Source organism: Anabrus simplex, chromosome 3, assembly GCF_040414725.1.
Source record: "Anabrus simplex isolate iqAnaSimp1 chromosome 3, ASM4041472v1, whole genome shotgun sequence".
NCBI classification, from domain to species: Eukaryota; Metazoa; Arthropoda; class Insecta; order Orthoptera; family Tettigoniidae; genus Anabrus; species Anabrus simplex.
The window spans coordinates 45,904,371-45,922,569 of NC_090267.1; the positions used below are offsets into that span (position 1 = coordinate 45,904,371).

Below are 18,199 nucleotides of genomic sequence, written 5' to 3' on the forward strand. Positions count from 1 at the left end.
AAAACGAGTCTATTCGCGAATTTCGGCGGATTATATATAAAACAATAAGCATTCATTTATAAATTTCAGTATTATACCGTAGCGAAGCACGGGTATCTTGCTAGTATATATATATATATATAGGAAGAAGGATCGCCGTATGACGCTGGTTTAGAGTCAATTAATCCTTTACTTGTATCATTTGGTCACTGCAAGGATTGGAAACTAGAGGGTTTATTTACGCACCTGATGTATCGATGTACGTAGAACAGGAGTATGTTGAAGCGTCCTCTTTTCTCCATCTCCTTCAGGAAAACGTATGACGTCAGCAACCCACTCAGCAAGAAGAAGGTGTCCACTGACAGAGTCCCGTTCATAATGGTCAGCCGGGACCAGTCCTTCTTGAACTGTGGGAAAATCACCACAACTCAGTGAAATAAGAGCTAACTACACGCTGAAGTTACATTTACCTTTCAGATAAGTTTTCTAGGACATATTTCTTCAAATTAAAAAAAGTATATCTATGATGATATGTTCATGGATTTACGTCCCATTAACTACTTTTACGCTTTTCGGAGACGCCGAGGTGCCGAAATCTTGTCCCGCAGGATTTCTATTACGTGCCAGTAAATCTACTGACACGAGGTTAAATACTTGAGCACCTTGAAATATACCACCGAACTGAGCCATTATCGAAACTGGCAAGTTGCGATCAGAAGGCCAGCGCCTTAACCGTCTGAGCCACTCAGCTCGGCAAAGAAAAATATATGAAAGCGCTTGTTCACTAGTTCACACCAAAATGCACTGAGACATGAAATTTATTCTCTAGGTTGCTTGTTGTAGTTCTAATAATGTGTAGTTATCTCAACCTGCGGCCACTGATTTAGGCGGGTGAGAAAAACTGCGCTGTAGTAAGATATGGCAACGGGAGATAGTGGGTTCGAACCCCACTGTCGGCGGCCCTGAAAATGGTTTTCCGTGGTTTCCCATTTTCACACCAGGCAAATGCTGGGGCTGTACCTTAATTAAGGCCACGGCCGCTTCCTTCCCACTCCTAGCCCTTTCCTGTCCCATCGTCGCCGTAAGACCTATCTGTGTCGGTGCGACGTAAAACAACTAGCAAAAAAAAAAAGATATGGCAACGGTGAAGCGATAGATGGCCGAGATTCGCTTTCTCAGCGCACGGATTGGAAACGCTGACCGTGCAGTGCTGTACAGTCGAAGCCGATCCGCTTCAGGTCCGCGTATTCTTTTCTCTATTACACAGTCCAATATAGAGCATTCAAGTATTTAAAGTTGTACTGCAAAACCACAAACAAATAAAAATATTTAAATAAAACTGATACACGTAATCCGAAAGTACATAACCGCATCCTGTGTCCTGCGCTGGTGTGTTGTAGGTAGATAGATAGATAGATAGATAGATAGATAGATAGATAGATAGATAGATAGATAGATGAAAGCCTTTATTTTCTGTGGCGAAGTTAGGGCTCTTTGTCCTTTCTTACACTTAACCACACACATATTATTATTTGTTAACGATGGTACTGATTAATTTAAAATACTAATAACTTCAAATAACACTAAGACAAGAATATGAATATATACAAACAAAGAATAAGGACAGAAAAAGAACTGCCTAGATAATACAGATTTGAAAAAATACTCGTTTCAGTACACAACTAAAGAAATACTAATATAAAAATACCAGTAAGCTTAATATAAATATTAAATGAAATGTAACTAATTGTATCCTTGCAATACTAGTCTAAGTTAAATACTGTAGTTACCACTAGCTGTGTTTAGGCTACTTCTACTTCGTAAATACAGTACGGATGCTTTTAATTTAATTGAAATTATCATATTAACTGAATATTTTATTGTACAATAATTTCATATCATTTTCACACACAATCACTCGTTCCACTCATGCACGTACCTTGCTGGAAGCACTTAACTGCTGGTAAGAGGTTTTAAATATGCTTTTCGATGGAGCATCCTTGACGTCCTTGGGAAGAGCGTTCCACCGTCCCGAAGCGATGGTATGTGGTTGTTCGGTGGACAGGTATTTCTAGGAGGGACACTGAGCGAGTATCATGGAGATGTAAAGAACCAAGGTGACGAAAATTGCTGGAGAGATAAGCAGGGATGCCTTCCGAAAGTACCTGGTACACAAGAGTATTTGAATGTAGTGTACCCGAATGAATTCGACTAGAGACATTTATATGTCCACTTTCCGCGCCATTTTTTCAGGAAAATGAAAGACCCTTGGAAACATTTCCCAGTTAATACATTTCAGTTAGACGATTTACAACATTTCTCCCGCAGACATAATTTTATTGGCTAAAAAATAAAAAACATGGCCTCTTACCAAACGTTTTATTAAATCTACTTGCTGATGTCCTTATTCTCAATAATTATTATTTGAATTGGTTTATACGTAAAATAGTTATACACGAGGCGAGGTAGCCATGCGGTTAGGGGCGCGCAACTGTGAGCTTGCACCCGGGAGATAATGGGTTCGAATCCCACTGTCGGCAGCCCTGAAGATGGTTTTCCGTGGTTTCCCATTTTCACACCAGGAAAATGCTGGGGTTGTACCTAATTTAAGGACACGGCCGCTTCCTTCCCACTCCTAGGCCTTTCCTATCCCATCGTCGCCATAAGACCTATCGGTGTCGGCGCGACGTAAAGCAAATTATAAAAAAAGACATAGGCCTAGTTATACCACTGAAATCAGCACGCTTGTATTATGTTTTCCAACATTGTAGGTGGTAACATCAAGAGCTTGGGAGAGAACAAACTGCCTCGCGCACCGAAATGATGTCTTCAGGTGGACATTTCTTTGCCAATTGCTCCAAAACCTTGGTACCAGCGTATTTTCTCTGATCCACCTAATTTGGTGGCCGCGATAATAACACTGGTCAATAAAGAAAAACTCTTCCATTTCCTTAATAAAAATAGTTAATTCCGTGTAAATAGGGGACAAGGAGCATGCATATGACATCAGAACACTTTTATTAGATCTTAATTTTAAGATAGTTGTATGTATTGAACTCAACCGTATGGACTCTTAGGTGAGGATGTTTTCGACTGGTTTACGTTTAGACAAGCTGCTTACTTTTAATTATACAGGGTGGCCGTCATAACTTAAAAACCTTCACTATAAACTGTCCATTTATGTCAGAAAACAAAGTCCCATTCTTTAGGTAAAAGAATAATGAATTCTTATGGTTGGTCTGTTGTGTTGAGACCTTGACGTTAACCAAGAGTGATATTAAGAGGCTAGAAGCCATTGAGATGTGGTGTTGGCATCGGCTGCAACGGATAACTTGGGTGAAGAGGAAGACCAACATTGAGGTATTGAACACTGTCCAAGAAAAGAAACAGCTGTTGAGTCAAACTAGGAAGAGAAAACTTTCTTGGATGGCTACAGGCTTCGACATAGGAATGTGTTTGATGGAAATTTTGGAAGGTAAACTACCAGGAAAACACCCCCGTGGATGACCAAGAAAGACATTCATGATGACATTTCTTGTGAACTCAGAACGCAGGCGCTACGCAGAAGCAATACGTACTGAAGAGGATCGACCCAGTTGGAGAAGACTCATCGCAGGGGCATACCAGTCATTATACTGAATTACTCTAAGAAGAAGAAGAAGAAGAAGAAGAAGAAGAAGAAGAAGAAGAAGAAGAAGATCGGCCCAGTTGGAGAAGACTCATCGCAGGGGCATACCAGTCATTATACTGAATTACTCTAAGAAGAAGAAGAAGAAGAAGAAGAAGAAGAAGAAGAAGAAGAAGAAGAAGATCGGCCCAGTTGGAGAAGACTCATCGCAGGGGCATACCAGTCATTATACTGAATTACTCTAAGAATAATAATAATAATAATAATAATAATAATAATAATAATAATAATAATAAGAAGAAGAAGAAGAAGAAGAAGAAGAAGAAGAAGAAGGGTTGTCGTAAACAACGAAAGGCAGACCCTCCGACTAGGGTGGGCGGCATCTGCTGTGTGTAGGAAACTCGTGTTATTGTGGTGCAGTATGTGTTGTGTAGGTATGTGAGTTCCATGGGTGTTGGGGACAGCACAAACAACCAATTCCCGAACCTAGGGAATAAATTATTTAAGGTTAAAATTTTGGGCCCGGCTGGGAATCGAACCCGGGTCCCTCTGAAGCGAAAACCTCTACGCTCACTACTCAGTGAAGGAGGCGGACACCGAGAGTGGTACTGTATATCGATGTAAAACAATTCTTATACCAGGTGGCCAGGAGCGTACTTTCTACTTATCTTTTTTTTTTTTTTTTTTTTTGCTATTTGCTTTACGTCGCACCGACTCAGATAGGTCTTACGGCGACGATGAGATAGGAAAGGCCTAGGATATGGAAGGAAACGGCCGTGGCCTTAATTAAGGTACAGCCCCGGCATTTGCCTGGTGTGAAAATGGGAAACCACGGAAAACCATCTTCAGGGCTGCCGACAGTTGGGCTCGAACCCACTATCTCCCGATTACTGGATACTGGCCGCACTTAAGCGACTGCAGCTATCGAGCTCGGTTTTCTACTTATCAGTGTCTCGCATGAACTAATTATTTATGGGATATCTACTAACTGATTTTCTCAGGGGCACTACTGCTGTAGGCAAATTACGTCAGAATATGAAGAGATAGTCCGCCTCTGTGGTGTAGTGGTTAGTGCGATTAGCTGCCACCCTCGGAGGCCCGGGTTCGATTCCTGGCTCTGCCACGAAATTTGAAAAGTGGTACGAGGGCTGGAACGGGGTCCACTCAGCCTCGGGATGTTAACTGAGTAGAGGTGGGTTCGATTCCCATCTCAGTCATCCTAGAAGTGGTTTTCCGTGGTTTCCCACTTCTCCTCCAGGAAAATGCCTGGATGGTATCTAATTTAAGGCCACGGCCGCTTCCTTCCCTCTTCCTTGTCTATCCCTTCCAATCGTCCCATCGCTCACCAAGACCCTGTTCAGCATAGCAGGTGAGGCCGCCTGGGCGAGGTACTGGTCATCCTCCCCAGTTGTACCCCCGACCCAATGGCTCGCGCCCAGGACACTGCCCTTGAGGCGGTAGAGGTGGGATCCCTCGCTGAATCCGAGGGAAAAACCAACCCTGGAGGGTAAACAGATTAAGAAAGAAAGAAAGAATATGAAGAGATATCAACCGGAAGTTGCTCGCAGCATGCTTCTCAGTGCTACCCGTCTAATGTGCCCCCTTGCGTTGGTGAGTCTCGCTTTCGACCGCATAGTACTACGCTGGTATATGGTGCGGCAGCCGGAAAATGCTGAACAATTACAACAACAAATTCGTGAGGCCTCTGCTGCAGTGACATCTGAAGTGTTGAGACGTATTCAGCTCTGCCTGCACCATCAGGTACATGTTTCTGAGCAAATCCATTATGAATAGTTAGTAGATCCAAGTGTGACAATTTAATTATTCTGGGCTTTAAAGCAATAATAATATGTATAATATGTACAAACAACTTTTTTATAGAGTGGAGTGTCGGCCGTGTGTAAGTTAAATTAATCTATCTACCTAGGTCTAGGCCTATGTTAAAGGTATTTTTCTTTTGCTATTTGTTTTACGTCGTACTGACACAGATAAGTCTTATGGCGACGATGGGATGGGAAAGGCCTAGGAATGGGAAGGAAGCGGCCGTGGCCTTTATTAAGGTACAGCCCCAGCATTTGCCTAGCGTGAAAATGGGAAACCACGGAATATCATCTTCAGGGCTGCCGACAGTGGGGATCGAACCCACTATCTTCCGATTACTGGATACAGGCCGCACTTAAGCGACTGGAGCTATCGAGCTCGGTTTATGTTAAAGGAGTTTATTAAAAACAGATCCGTACTAGTGGACCGATTTGCTTCATTTTGTTTTATACTCTTCCGAATTATCTTCTGGTAAATCATGAGGCCGTGTTAAGTCTCTACGTTCAGCCAACTTTGAGTAATCGTAAAATCAAATCATTAAATAATCACAACAATAATTGCAGGCGAAGGCTTACCCTAACCCGCAACACATTCTGAACTTAGCAGGTTGCTAAGCGACTAACACTTTCATTAATACTCTGATATATGTGATTTTCATCCTTAGTAATGTATCTGCACGCAGCCATGTTTAATAGCTACCTGTCAAGCCAGAGATTGTACACTTCCACTGAACATGGAAGAGTACTGTTCTCTGCTAAATACTCGCTCAATCTCTAGCCTTTCCAGCTTGCAAATATATTCACCAGATGGCAGAGCGTTCCTAATAATTTACATAGTGCTAAGGCAAAAAAGTCTTCGTACAAACAGACATCATCATGTCACACGCCTTAGACAATATCTGGGAACTAGCTACACGAGAAAGAGTGAAGGCCACGTGTCTTTAAAAAATTATCTCCCTGGCAAAAAACGCACCTTCGAGACTAAATTATGAGTTCACAAGACAAACGTTCTGTATTGAATAACTGCAATTAAAAATACCATTGCAATCTACGAGACAATATCAAGTTTCACATCAAGAACTGCAGGATAAATTAGCGAATGTATTGATACATTTTTACCAAACAGACAGCATGATGACACAATAATAATTTCGTGTGGCTATTTCTAGCCGAGTGCAGCCCATGTGGGTGGCATCTGCCATGTGTAGGTAACTGCGTGTTATTGTGGTGGAGGATAGTGGCATGATGGCATGAGAATGGGTGAATTCTGACTACGAATTGCGCTTCTTATGAAATGTTCCTAAAACCATTGAAAAGGGCAGGAAAAACAATGTGACTACGACAGGCGTATCAAGACAAGTTATCTGACCTATTTATAATGACTGCTGTCGAGCAGCCCGGGTCTTCTAATACGTTATTAAATTTATTTTCTGCATCTTTGGCGTAGTTACAAATGCACCCTGTTATATAACGTGTGTAGTAAAATGACTGCTATTTGTTTCACATGCGAAATACCGCTCCTTTATAAACCAGCGATTAGGCATCCCATTCAACAACAGTGCATGTGGGACACTTATGAGTAGAAAGTACGGCACTCGCGGGCCACCTGGTGTATCACATATTTTATTACCTCTAATCGTGTTGTGCTAAAAGTAGACAATATTATTGCTGTTAATAATCATTATAACACATATCTACATTTATAAGCCCTTTCAGTGGCACCTGAAAGGAAGATCATGAATGGATAAAACTCACGTCGTTCAGGTACACCATATTGATGGAGGGCAGCCCGCTAACAACCAGGTAGCGATGTCCCAGAACAACCCAACCCATGCTGATAAACCGTATTCCATTCACTGCTGTCATCGTCTCTGACGAAGAGTTGATACTGATCAGGCGCAGCCAGTTAGAGTAGACGGAGAAACTGAGTAATATCGGGGAACCCTTGACCTCTGAAAAAATTAATAAACACATCACAATTTTGTAATCTTAATTATAATTCATGATGCTCTTATTCTATTAAATCTCTAAACCTATTGAAATGAAAATTATTTTGAATAGAATTGATATATTCTTCTAAAATATTTGTTGCATGATTCTAAGTGGCAAATTTTCAAATAAATAAAGAGAAATTGTTGGTTTTTAGTTTTTTTTTTTTGCTAGGGGCTTTACGTCGCACCGACACAGATAGGTTTTATGGCGACGATTGGATAGGAAAGGCCTAGGAGTTGGAAGGAAGCGGCCGTGGCCTTAATTAACGTACAGCCCCAGCATTTGCCTGGTGTGAAAATGGGAAACCACGGAAAAACATTTTCAGGGCTGCCGATAATGGGATTCGAACTTACTATCTCCCGGATGCAAGCTCACAGCCGCGCGCCTCTACGCGCACGGCCAACTCGCCCGGTGATTTTTAGTTTTAAGGTTACGCATAAGTACAGTATTAGAATATTTAAATTTTACCGGGCGAGTTGGCCGTGCCGTTAGGGGTGAACAGCTGTAAGCTTTCATCTGGGAAATAGTGGGTTTCAACCCCACTGTCGGCAGCCTGTAAATGGTTTTCCGTGATTTCCCATTTTCACATCAAGCAAATAATGGGGCTGTACCTTAATTAAGGACACAATCGCTTCCTGCCCAATCCTAGCCCTTTCCTTTTCCATCGTCGCCATAAGACCTATCTGTGTCGGTGCGACGTAAAGCAACTCGTAAAAAAAATTTACGCTATTAACCTGCTGAGACGAATGGTGAAGGGTAAGGCTACTTTTTGGTGTTAGTCTTTGAAGATACATCCCGACGGTTGATACTAGGAAAATATTTAGGACTATTGTTGTTGTTATTATTATTATTATTAATTTACTTTTTATCTAATTCGTTTACCCTCCAGAGCTGGTTTCTCTCCGGACCCAGGGAGAGATCCAACTTCTACCGCCTCAAGGGCAGTGTCCTAGGACGTGAGACTTTGGTTCGAGTGGATACAACTGGGGAAGGGTCCCAGTACCTCGTCCAAGCGGCCTCACCTGCTATCCTCACTAGGGGTTTTGTGGGGGAATCGGAAGATTGGAAGGGATAGACAGGGAAGAGCGAAGGGAACGGCCCTGACCTTAAGTTAGGTACCATTCCGGCATTTGCCCGGAGAAGAAGTAGGAAACCGCAGAAAACCACTTTGAATATGGCAGAGTGGGGGAATCGCACCCTCTGTACTCAGATGACCTCCCGAGGCTGAGTGTACCCCGTTCCAGCACTCGCACCACTTTTTCAATTTTCGTGTTAGAGCTGCGATTCGACCCCGAGCCTCCCGGGCTGGAAAGTAATCACATTAACCATTACACCACAGAAGAGGACATTATTATGATTATTATTATCTACGAGAATTTACCTTCTTCATCTGAATATTAACCGCAGAGACCAGACGATAAGATTTTCCAGTTTGTGTGTAAGTTACACAATTTTAGTATGTTGTAGAATTTAATATAAATTAAATATTGTATTATGGTTGGACATAATAGCAGGCTCTATATCCTGAGCCACGCAATAGAAAACAAGACGATAATAAAATAAATAAATAAATAAATAAATAAATAAATAAATAAATAAATAAATAAATAAATAAATAAATAAATAAATAAATAAATAAATAAATAAATAAATAAATAAATAAATAAATAAATAAATAAATAAATAAATAAATAAATGATATGTCTGGAGCAGAAATAATGTATAGGATGATGGTTAGCACCAGTATTGAATTATTTCAATGTAGGTAGCCCAGAAACAGAATGACCGAACTACTTGGCCTGGTGGTGCGAGTCATGTGGGTGTTCCGCATTTTCATTTCCTGTAAGTATCACAGCTGTACCTTAATTAAAGTCACGGTCAATACCTTTCAATCACAAGCCTTTTCCTATCACAATATCGCTGAAAAATAGAAAGAGTCGTCATTGAAGTTGAAAATATAGAATTATAGAAGTGCTTAGATATTCAGTCTGAATGCACGAGTCGTAATAATCTATATTGTACTGAGAAGATAGGAACTGCAGTGTTAAGTGGACAGCAGGTTTGCTGTTTTTCTCCCACGTCAATCCTCCATTTCGACTTTGTCACACCAATCAATCAATCAATCAATCAATCAATCAATCAATCAATCAATCAATCAATCAATCAATCAATATTGATGTGAATTTAGGAATATCACTCAGGTGGTAGATTCCGTACCAATTGTAGACGTTATAATAATACTTTGGGCTTATGTCGTATGAAGAACAGAAGGTGAAATTCTTTACGTTTCGCAGTGTATTTTATGATAGTTCTTTAGAAGTCAATAAAGTCAACTTAGGGTCATTTTAATTCTGACCTGGTCGGAGTTGTTTAATGTTAATTTTCTGTAGAGAACGTGTCTTCTCTTGTGTCTGCCCGATCGACAGAAGAAAGGAACAAGTTAAACCGTATATCTAAATGTAATGTTGAAAGTAAAATACAACATGAAACATGTAAGTCGTAGTGAGCTTCATAGGCTCAGTTCTTCTGTCCTTCTCTCAGAGAAGCACGAGTGGTACACAAATACATTATAAGATAAAGTCCAGTGGTTGTTTATCGTCGCCCTGACACGGAAATATTCCTCTCTAACTGTTTCCTCATTTATGAGGATAGTGATCTCTGAGGAGGATCAGTTGATTCCATCTCTTAGAGCCCTTTCTGTAAGTTAGTGTCTTGGCGGATGCAAACTGTAAGGCAGTGCGGATAATTTTTCGGAAATTTTCTAAATGATGTTTATTGATTTTTACTCAGGGATACTTTTATTTTTGCTGCTGGTTAGGCAACCCTTGACAGAGACATGAGAGAGTGGTGATGTATAAAGAGCCTTGAGAGCAGAAAACCATAAATCTAGCCTGAGCCTAACAGACTCCTGCCCACAATTAATAGAAGGAAGAAACAAAGGTCAATAAGTCGGTAGTTGTCGCAAGAAAGAATCCCTCATAAACCTGTGACTAGGTTCTAGTTCTATGTATCAGGCCTATTCTATTACGTTAACAGATCTATCCGTTTCAATACCTTGCGTGTAGTTAAATATTTACAATACCCGCGGATAGCCACTCGCGAATGCGGATGCTGGAAGTGTGGATGCGGAAAATATTTTGCAAATCAGTGCAAGTCTCCGTGGTTTCCCTTTTTCACATAAGGCAAATGCTAGGGCTGTACCTTAATTAAGACCACGGCTGCTTCCTTTCCACTCTTAGGCCTTTCCTATTCCGTCGTCGCCATAAGATCTACCTCTGTCGGTGCGATATAAAACAAATTGTAAAGAAATTCTTCGCCACCACTACATTTCAAAATAATGGATTTTCTTCAGGTCTGTAACACGAAGAGTCTACGTCTCGGATTTATAGGGGAAAACTGGAAATACCAGTCTGGGTACCACTCTCATTTTAGGAGGCATCGAGATAGAGCGACCCTTTTATGAAAGGGACAAATTCGTCGTTAAATTTTTGGCCGTATCTGTAGTTACCTTAAGCTCAGAAGCACAGCTACCTCAGCTGGAAATTACCGAAATAGGACGTAAATACACTTAATACAAATATACTATCTTACGATATTTTCTTCCTTTCATCGGCAGTAAAATAGGTTAACGTAAATATCTTGGTTTTAGACTCTTAAATTTGATTCATAGATTATGGCATCTTTGCGGGTAACTTATTTGCCGCCAAAGCGCAGCTTACTCGATTTTTATCATCATATGAAAGCTGTCTACCTGAAAATCTGTTTTCTAAGTGCCGCGCTGACTCGCCCAAATAATGCACTCTGTTTTTATTGCAGTTATAAGATTATGTTAGGCCCCTTAAAACAACAAGCATCATCATCTCATCAGTTATAAGATTTGACAAATGATTTATCACCCTCAACTCTGGAACCAGGCAAAGCGCTGAAGCTCAATTTGGGAGGTTCCATCCCAGTGGTATTTAAGTACGCTGGTCTTGTGGCGGAAGATTTGCTTGAGTGTAAAGAAAAGTCCCGTGAGACAAAATTTCCTTCGCGGAGTAAAGTGTTTACTCAACGAAGTCCTGAAAGACATTCGCGTTTACATACGGCACGTCAGATATATTGGAAAATATTACACCATTTCCGGAAAACTATCGACGCCCTGATATCCTCTAAACTCAGTGTCAATCCATTTTACACTAAAATACATGCATTATAGGAGGTGATAGTGGTGATTATCTTCTTTAAAAGCTATTTGTTCGGGACGTCGACCTATGAAGATCTTTTTTCCCTACTTGCACCATATGTGAGGAACCTGCTTGTATTATGTAAATGGCGGAAGTGTAAAGTGTTGAATGTGTGAAAAGGAACGTTAAGGACGACACAAACACCCTGTCCCCAGGCCGGGGATATTAATCATTTACAATTAAAATCCCCTGACGCGGCCGGGAATCGAACCCGAGGCCGCCAGGTGACAGGCGTACACGCTGCCCCCTACACCACGGGGCGGACAGACCTATGGTTAGTGGGAAGTAGGACCAATAATATTAAAATATAAGTATACGTGGGTGGCGGCAGTAGAATAACATAGACGGCATCCCCTGCCTGTAGTAAGATGCGACTGAAAGGGGTCCCGAGGGCACCTAACTTGGGAGCGTGAGTTGGCTACCACGGGTCCCGTACCTGAGTCTTGGCATTGCGTCTCACATTCATCCGTCCTATCCCACCACCCTTGGTCAACAATATTCTTCTTTTCAGATCCCGACGGTATTTAAGCATCCGAAGCCTAGTGGCCCTTCATAGCCCTTGTCCTTCTTTGGCCGATACCTTCATTTCTCTAAATGTCGGATCCCCTCCATTCTTTCCCTGTGATTAGTGATAATATACGTCCGGCTCCATGGCTAAATGGTTAGTGTGCTGGCCTTTGGTCACAGGGGTCCCGGGTTCGATTCCCGGCAAGGTCGGGAGTTTTAACATTCATTGGTTAATTTCGCTGGCACGGGGACTGGGTGTATGTGTCGTCTTCATCATCATTTCATCCTCATCACGACGCGCAGGTCGCCTACGGGTGTCAAATCAAAAGACCTACATCTGGCGAGCCGAACTTGTCCTCGAACACTCCCGGCACTAAAAGCCATACGCCATTTCATATCAGTGATACTATAGAATAGGTGCTTAGTTGTACATTCTCTTAAAACCATAATCACCACCACCACCTTCTACAATGCATTTATTTTAGTGTAAAATGGATTGACACTATGTTTAGAGGATATCAGGGCGTAGATAGTTTTCCGGAAATGGTGTAATATTTTTCCAATATCTCTGACGTGCCGTATGTCTTTCAGGACTTCGTTGTATAAACACTTTACTCCACAAAGGAAGTGATCACATTTTTCTCCCAATGCTACTTTACTTGCCGGTCTCACGAACACGTGCTTTATGTTTTCATTGCGCCATACGACTTGTACAATGACAGTTTCTCCCAGCACGAGTTACACAATGGTCATTACCTCACGGCATTCTCCCCACGTTTGCCCCGTTATCACTGGCTTTCTTCGTGCTTTGAGTGCTTCCGTACTGATAGAGTGTGGCCCCTTACAATTGCGGGAGACTATTTATTGCAAGTAGCTCACGAGCTATCAACTCAGTCTCGTGCAGGATGGAGTTACTCGCCTGCGCGGGCCTGTCCTTCGAACGGCGTAACTTGTATGCAGACATGATCACCCACTTATTATTAGTAGACATACGTAAAGACGTACCAAGGGAGATTAAGATAAATCAGCACGTAAAGATACGTCAAAGTTAATTATACAGGACGGGCGGAAGCAACATGAACCGACTATATGTGTGTTAGAAGGCTGACAATTCTTCTTCTTCTTCTTCTCCCTTCTTCTTTTCGATTTTGGCGATTTAAGGACCTCAGAAAGTAACCCTATGCATACACCTTGACCGTTCTTTTCTTCACTACCGGGCCCGATGACCTTAGATGTTAGGCCCCTTTAAACATCATCATCATCATCATCATCATCATCATCATCATCATCATCATCATCATCATCAACCTTCACTACCAATAGTCCTTCATCCTTTCACTTTGCTGTTTCCTGCGTCTTGTGTCCAGATGTGTCTTTCTCCTTCTCCTTCTCCTGGAAACCCTTGAAATTTTGTATCAATCTTCTGAAAGTTGTTCTCTCTTGTATTATATCGTTTGTTATTCCAATATCTGTCATATCCTTTTTTATTATTTGGATCCGCTGGCTATCATTCTTCCTCTAGTAAAAAGGGTTAAACACACATTTTGTCAATCTCTTGTTATCCATCCTCATTAAGTGACCACAATTTTAATTCTCCTCTTTCTGATCTTGTCTGACATCCTTTCATTTACTTCGTCCTTCTATAGATCTTTATTCTTCCTATGTATAAACTCTCCTTCTTCCGTTTTCGATGGTCCCAGATTTTCCCCAATATTTTCCTTTTTCTTCTTCTCTCTCTTCTATTTCAGCGGTTTTCATACAGAACGTGCATTCCGTGGCATATAGACTCTTTAGTTTGATTACTGTGTTGTAGTGTTTCATTTCGTCCGACTCATTGGATGAATGGTCAGCGTACTCCCCTTAAATTCAGAGGGTCCCGGGTTTGATTGCCGATCGGGTCGTGGATTTTAATCGCTTCTGATTAATTCTTTTGGCCCGGGGACTGGGTGTTTTTGTCTGCCCTAACACTCTCGTCTTCATATTCGGACAACACACTACACTACCAACCACCACAGAAACACGCAATAGTGATTACATCCCTCCATATAGGGTTGGCGTCAGGAAGGGCATCAGGCCGTAGAACAGGGCCAAATCCACATATGTGTGACGCAGTTCGCACCCATGACCCCACAGGTGTGAGGAAAAGCGGTAGGAATATGAACTTCCTATCTCTAATCTTTCAAGGTGTTCGGTTTTTATGAACTTGGGTGTACTTTCATAATTGTGATGGATGTTATCATGTAGGGCAGCACAAGGAACTCACGAATATACAAGAATTTACATAATACTTTCTTAACATTGATGCTTTCACAGGTCGTACTTGTAGACATGATATGTATGGGCTTTTGGGCTTTGCCGTGTCAAGCAAATGAGATAAAACACTTTATGTTTCGCAGAGAACATTGCTCCGCATATTCAGATGATTTTATGTAGAATCCTTTCTCGTGAAAAGTCGAGATTTTAAGTTCTTTGCGAAACGTAAGAAGTTTAACCTTGTTTTCTTGACAAGACATAAGCCCAAAAGCCCATATCATGTCTATAATACTGTTTACTGACGGAGTTATGCTAGTTGCTTTACGTCGCACCGACACAGAAAGGTCTTATGGCGACGACAGGACAGGGAAAGGCTGGGAGTGGGAAGGAAGCGGCCGTTGCCTTAATTAAGGTACAACCCCAGTATTTTCCTAGTGTGAAAATGAGAAACCACGGAAAACCATCTTCAGGGCTGCCGACAGTGGGGTTCCAACCTATTATCTCCCGAATACTGCGGAGGTATGATTCGAGGAGCGGATGAGAGAGGAGTCCAGATACAGTCCGAGGAAGTAAATAAGTTAGATGATAGGAGAATTAGAACAGTGTGGAGAAATGTAAGCCAAATATGGCAGCAAGGGGAGAAGAGAGGTGTGTAACAGAAATAAATTGGAGACAGAGGTGTTGAATTATAGAGTATTAGGAAAGTGAATTTAGGAGAATGCAAGATTAGATATGGGAATCAAATGGAGGATGTTACGAGCAGGTTATTTAATGTCATTAAGTTGCAACTGCTAGGGAATAAGAGTAGTAATGGTTATTACCACAAAGTGAGCTGTAATAATCCTTCTTTTTTACTCACTTCTTTCCTAAATGTACGTTTTGCTTAAGAATTACAGTAGCCATCGTCGTAGTAGGCCTATGTGCATAAAAAGCTTAGGAGTCTGTTGTAAACTACTATTCAATGATTTATTCTTCTCTTAAAGACAGAGGCCGCCAGCCCCGCGGTGTAGGAGTAGCGTGCCTTCTTCTTACCCGGAGGCCGCAGGTTCGATTCCCGGCCAGGTCATGGATTTTTATCTGCATCTGAGGGCTGGTTCGAGGTCCACTCGGCCTACGTGATTATAACTGAGGAGATATCTGACGGTGAGATGGCGGCCCCGGTCTAGAAAGCCAAGAGGATCCGTCGTGCTGACCACACGACACCTCGTAATCTGCAGGCCTTCGTGCTGAGCAGTGGTCGCTTGGTAGGCCATGGTCCTTCGGGGCTGTTGCGCCATGGGGGGAGGAAGGTAGAGGCGGGCATCTTAGGCCATGACGCCGTCTCTCAGGTCAGGAGATTGGAGAAGAACATGTGTGGTGAATGCGAAAGGGTTGGTGTCTGTGGCCTATACTAGGACACATCCCGACTACAGAAAACCATTCTCCGGACAGCCCATGGTGAGGGTCCGCCCCTGTCCGTCTTCCGAATACAGAGGCATATAGTCACGGTAACCCATTCTACATCCGGCGGTGTTTATAGAATAAGAAAGGATGGTACATACTTGCAGAAACTACTATCACTGGGGGAAAAGAACTTACCCGGGGAAAACTTTTCTCAAGTTGGAATACAAATAAGAAAGGTAAATTTTATTGATCACTTTACATGTCACATTTTTCCTCTTTATTTGCTGGCATTTTCCCTGCTATGTGAGGTCACAAGTGCCAACTCTGTCACACATGTAGACCTCACTTGTTAAACAGTACTGTGTGTTTCTCTTCTGGTTGGAAGTGTGGTGCGTGCAAGAATAGATGTGTATTGGGAATAACATCCCGTCCCCAAGTCTGAGAAATTAACGAATCGTGATTCAAATATCCATGCTGACAGGGAAACAAATCTATAAAACAAAGGCTTCTTCTGAGTCCTGACTCCAATATAAAGCAATGCTGACTTTTCACAAGCCTCCCGAAACTATCCCGATCATGGATTTCATCCTTCGCAATGTCTATTTCTCGCAGACGTTTCTCACACTCCTGGAACCATCTTTACTCGGATGACTTCAGATGCAGAAAATTCCAGATTTTCTTCGTGAGACGCTCGTTATTCATACGGGAGATATGCACATAGAAGAGCAGTCTTCTAATTGCTGTTTTTATTTGTTCTGTCTTGCTGTATACTTCTTTGTTGGACCTTAATCGAACCTGCCCGTCAACCCAACTGTTGCCCATGATCTTGCGTAGTAGCCTCCTGCAGTCTCCGTAAGTAACTTGTCGACTTGTCCTCTTTGATTTATGCATAGAGTCTTCGAAGCATACAGACCTTCTGTCCAAACAACCGTGCTGTAATATCTTACTTTGGCTCCTATTCGCAACGTATTATTATCATTATTATTTCTCCGTTAGGGTCTTCTAGTAACCACGAGACAGTTTCAATGCTTCATCCTTTGTTGTTCATTCTTCCTCTTCCAACACTCCCTCATCTCTTCACTATGCCTACTTCTCCTTTCCTCACACCATTTTGAGCCAGTTTTCTTTCCCTCGCGACCTTGGAATCTTTCCATTTTTTACACTTTCTTTCTCTAAAATCTCTCTTCCTCTCTCTGTCTCTGTCTGTTGCTTCTTCTTCTCTTATGCTGTTTTCTTCCAAATCTTTCATGACTTATTGAATCCAGGTTGTCGTTGACTTCTTGTTCCAAAGATATTTGAAGATCCGTTTGGTTAACCTGTTGTCATTCATTCTGTATAAATGTCCAAAAATTATCACTCGCCTCTTCCGCATTGTATCTGTTATGATTTCTATGTTTTGGCATATTTCATCATTACTTCTTGATTTCTAGAGCTCTTAGCGGGCCGAGTATTTTCCGTATAATTTTTCTTTCCAGTAATTCTAATTTATTCACTTTGTAATTAAATACGGGACATTCACTCGCGTATACGCATTCCAGTTTGACTACTGTGTTGTAGTGTTGTATTTCGAGGTTTCTGCTATTTGCTATTTGCTTTACGTCGCACCGACACAAATGTCTTATGGCGACGATGGGATAGGAAAGTCCTAGGAAGTGGAAGGAAGCGGCCGTGGCCTTAATGAAGGTACAGCCCCGGCATTTGCCTGGTGTGAAAATGGGAAAAAACGGAAATTGTCTTCAGGGCTGCCGACAGGGGGGCTCGAACCCACTATCTCCCGATTACTGGATACTGGCCGCACTTAAGCGACTGCAGCTATCGAGCTCGGTTTTCGAGGTTTTTAGATAAACACTTTTGTTGTATACCGGGTGGTTCACCAGCCCCTTATTTTTTCGGAGGTAGGTAAACAAACTAACGCGGCTATCAGAGTCATCCGAAAAACATTAGTACCTGACTTTTTATGGTCTTAGTACAACTATATCGTCCGGCTCCATAGCTAAATAGTTAGCGTGCTGGCCTTTGGTCACAGGGGTCCCGGGTTCTATTCCAGGCAGGGTCGGAAATTATAACCATCATTGGTTAATTTCACTGGCACGGCGGCTGGGTTATGTGTTGTCTTTATCATCATTTCATCCTCAGCACGAAGCGCAGGTCGCCTACGGACGCCAAATCAAAAGACCTGCGCCTGGCGAGCAGAACATGTCCTCGGACACTCCCGGCACTAAAAGCCATATGCCATCTCATTTCATTACAACTATATCGATTATATAATGCTCGCAAACATGATAGAAATCACTAGTTATACCAAATGCTCATTCCATCTTGTGTATCTTTTGTTCTACAGCGGATTTTTCCAAACCATATTCTTAAATTGCTTCTCCCAAATATTTGAATTTCTTTCCCTCTTTTATTCG

General features: G+C 41.9%; 1 protein-coding gene across 1 annotated transcript in view; it reads right to left on the reverse strand.

Moving 5' to 3' along the window:
• Positions 1-18,199, reverse strand: part of LOC136866644 (nose resistant to fluoxetine protein 6) — a 77,005-nt gene that overhangs the window by 48,252 nt on the left and 10,554 nt on the right. The window contains exons 4-5 of the mRNA XM_067143762.2: positions 7,183-7,379; positions 226-386 (exon numbers count right to left, since the gene is read on the reverse strand). Of these exons, the coding sequence (XP_066999863.2) occupies positions 226-386; positions 7,183-7,379 (358 nt within the window). The remainder of the gene's footprint in view (positions 1-225; positions 387-7,182; positions 7,380-18,199) is intronic.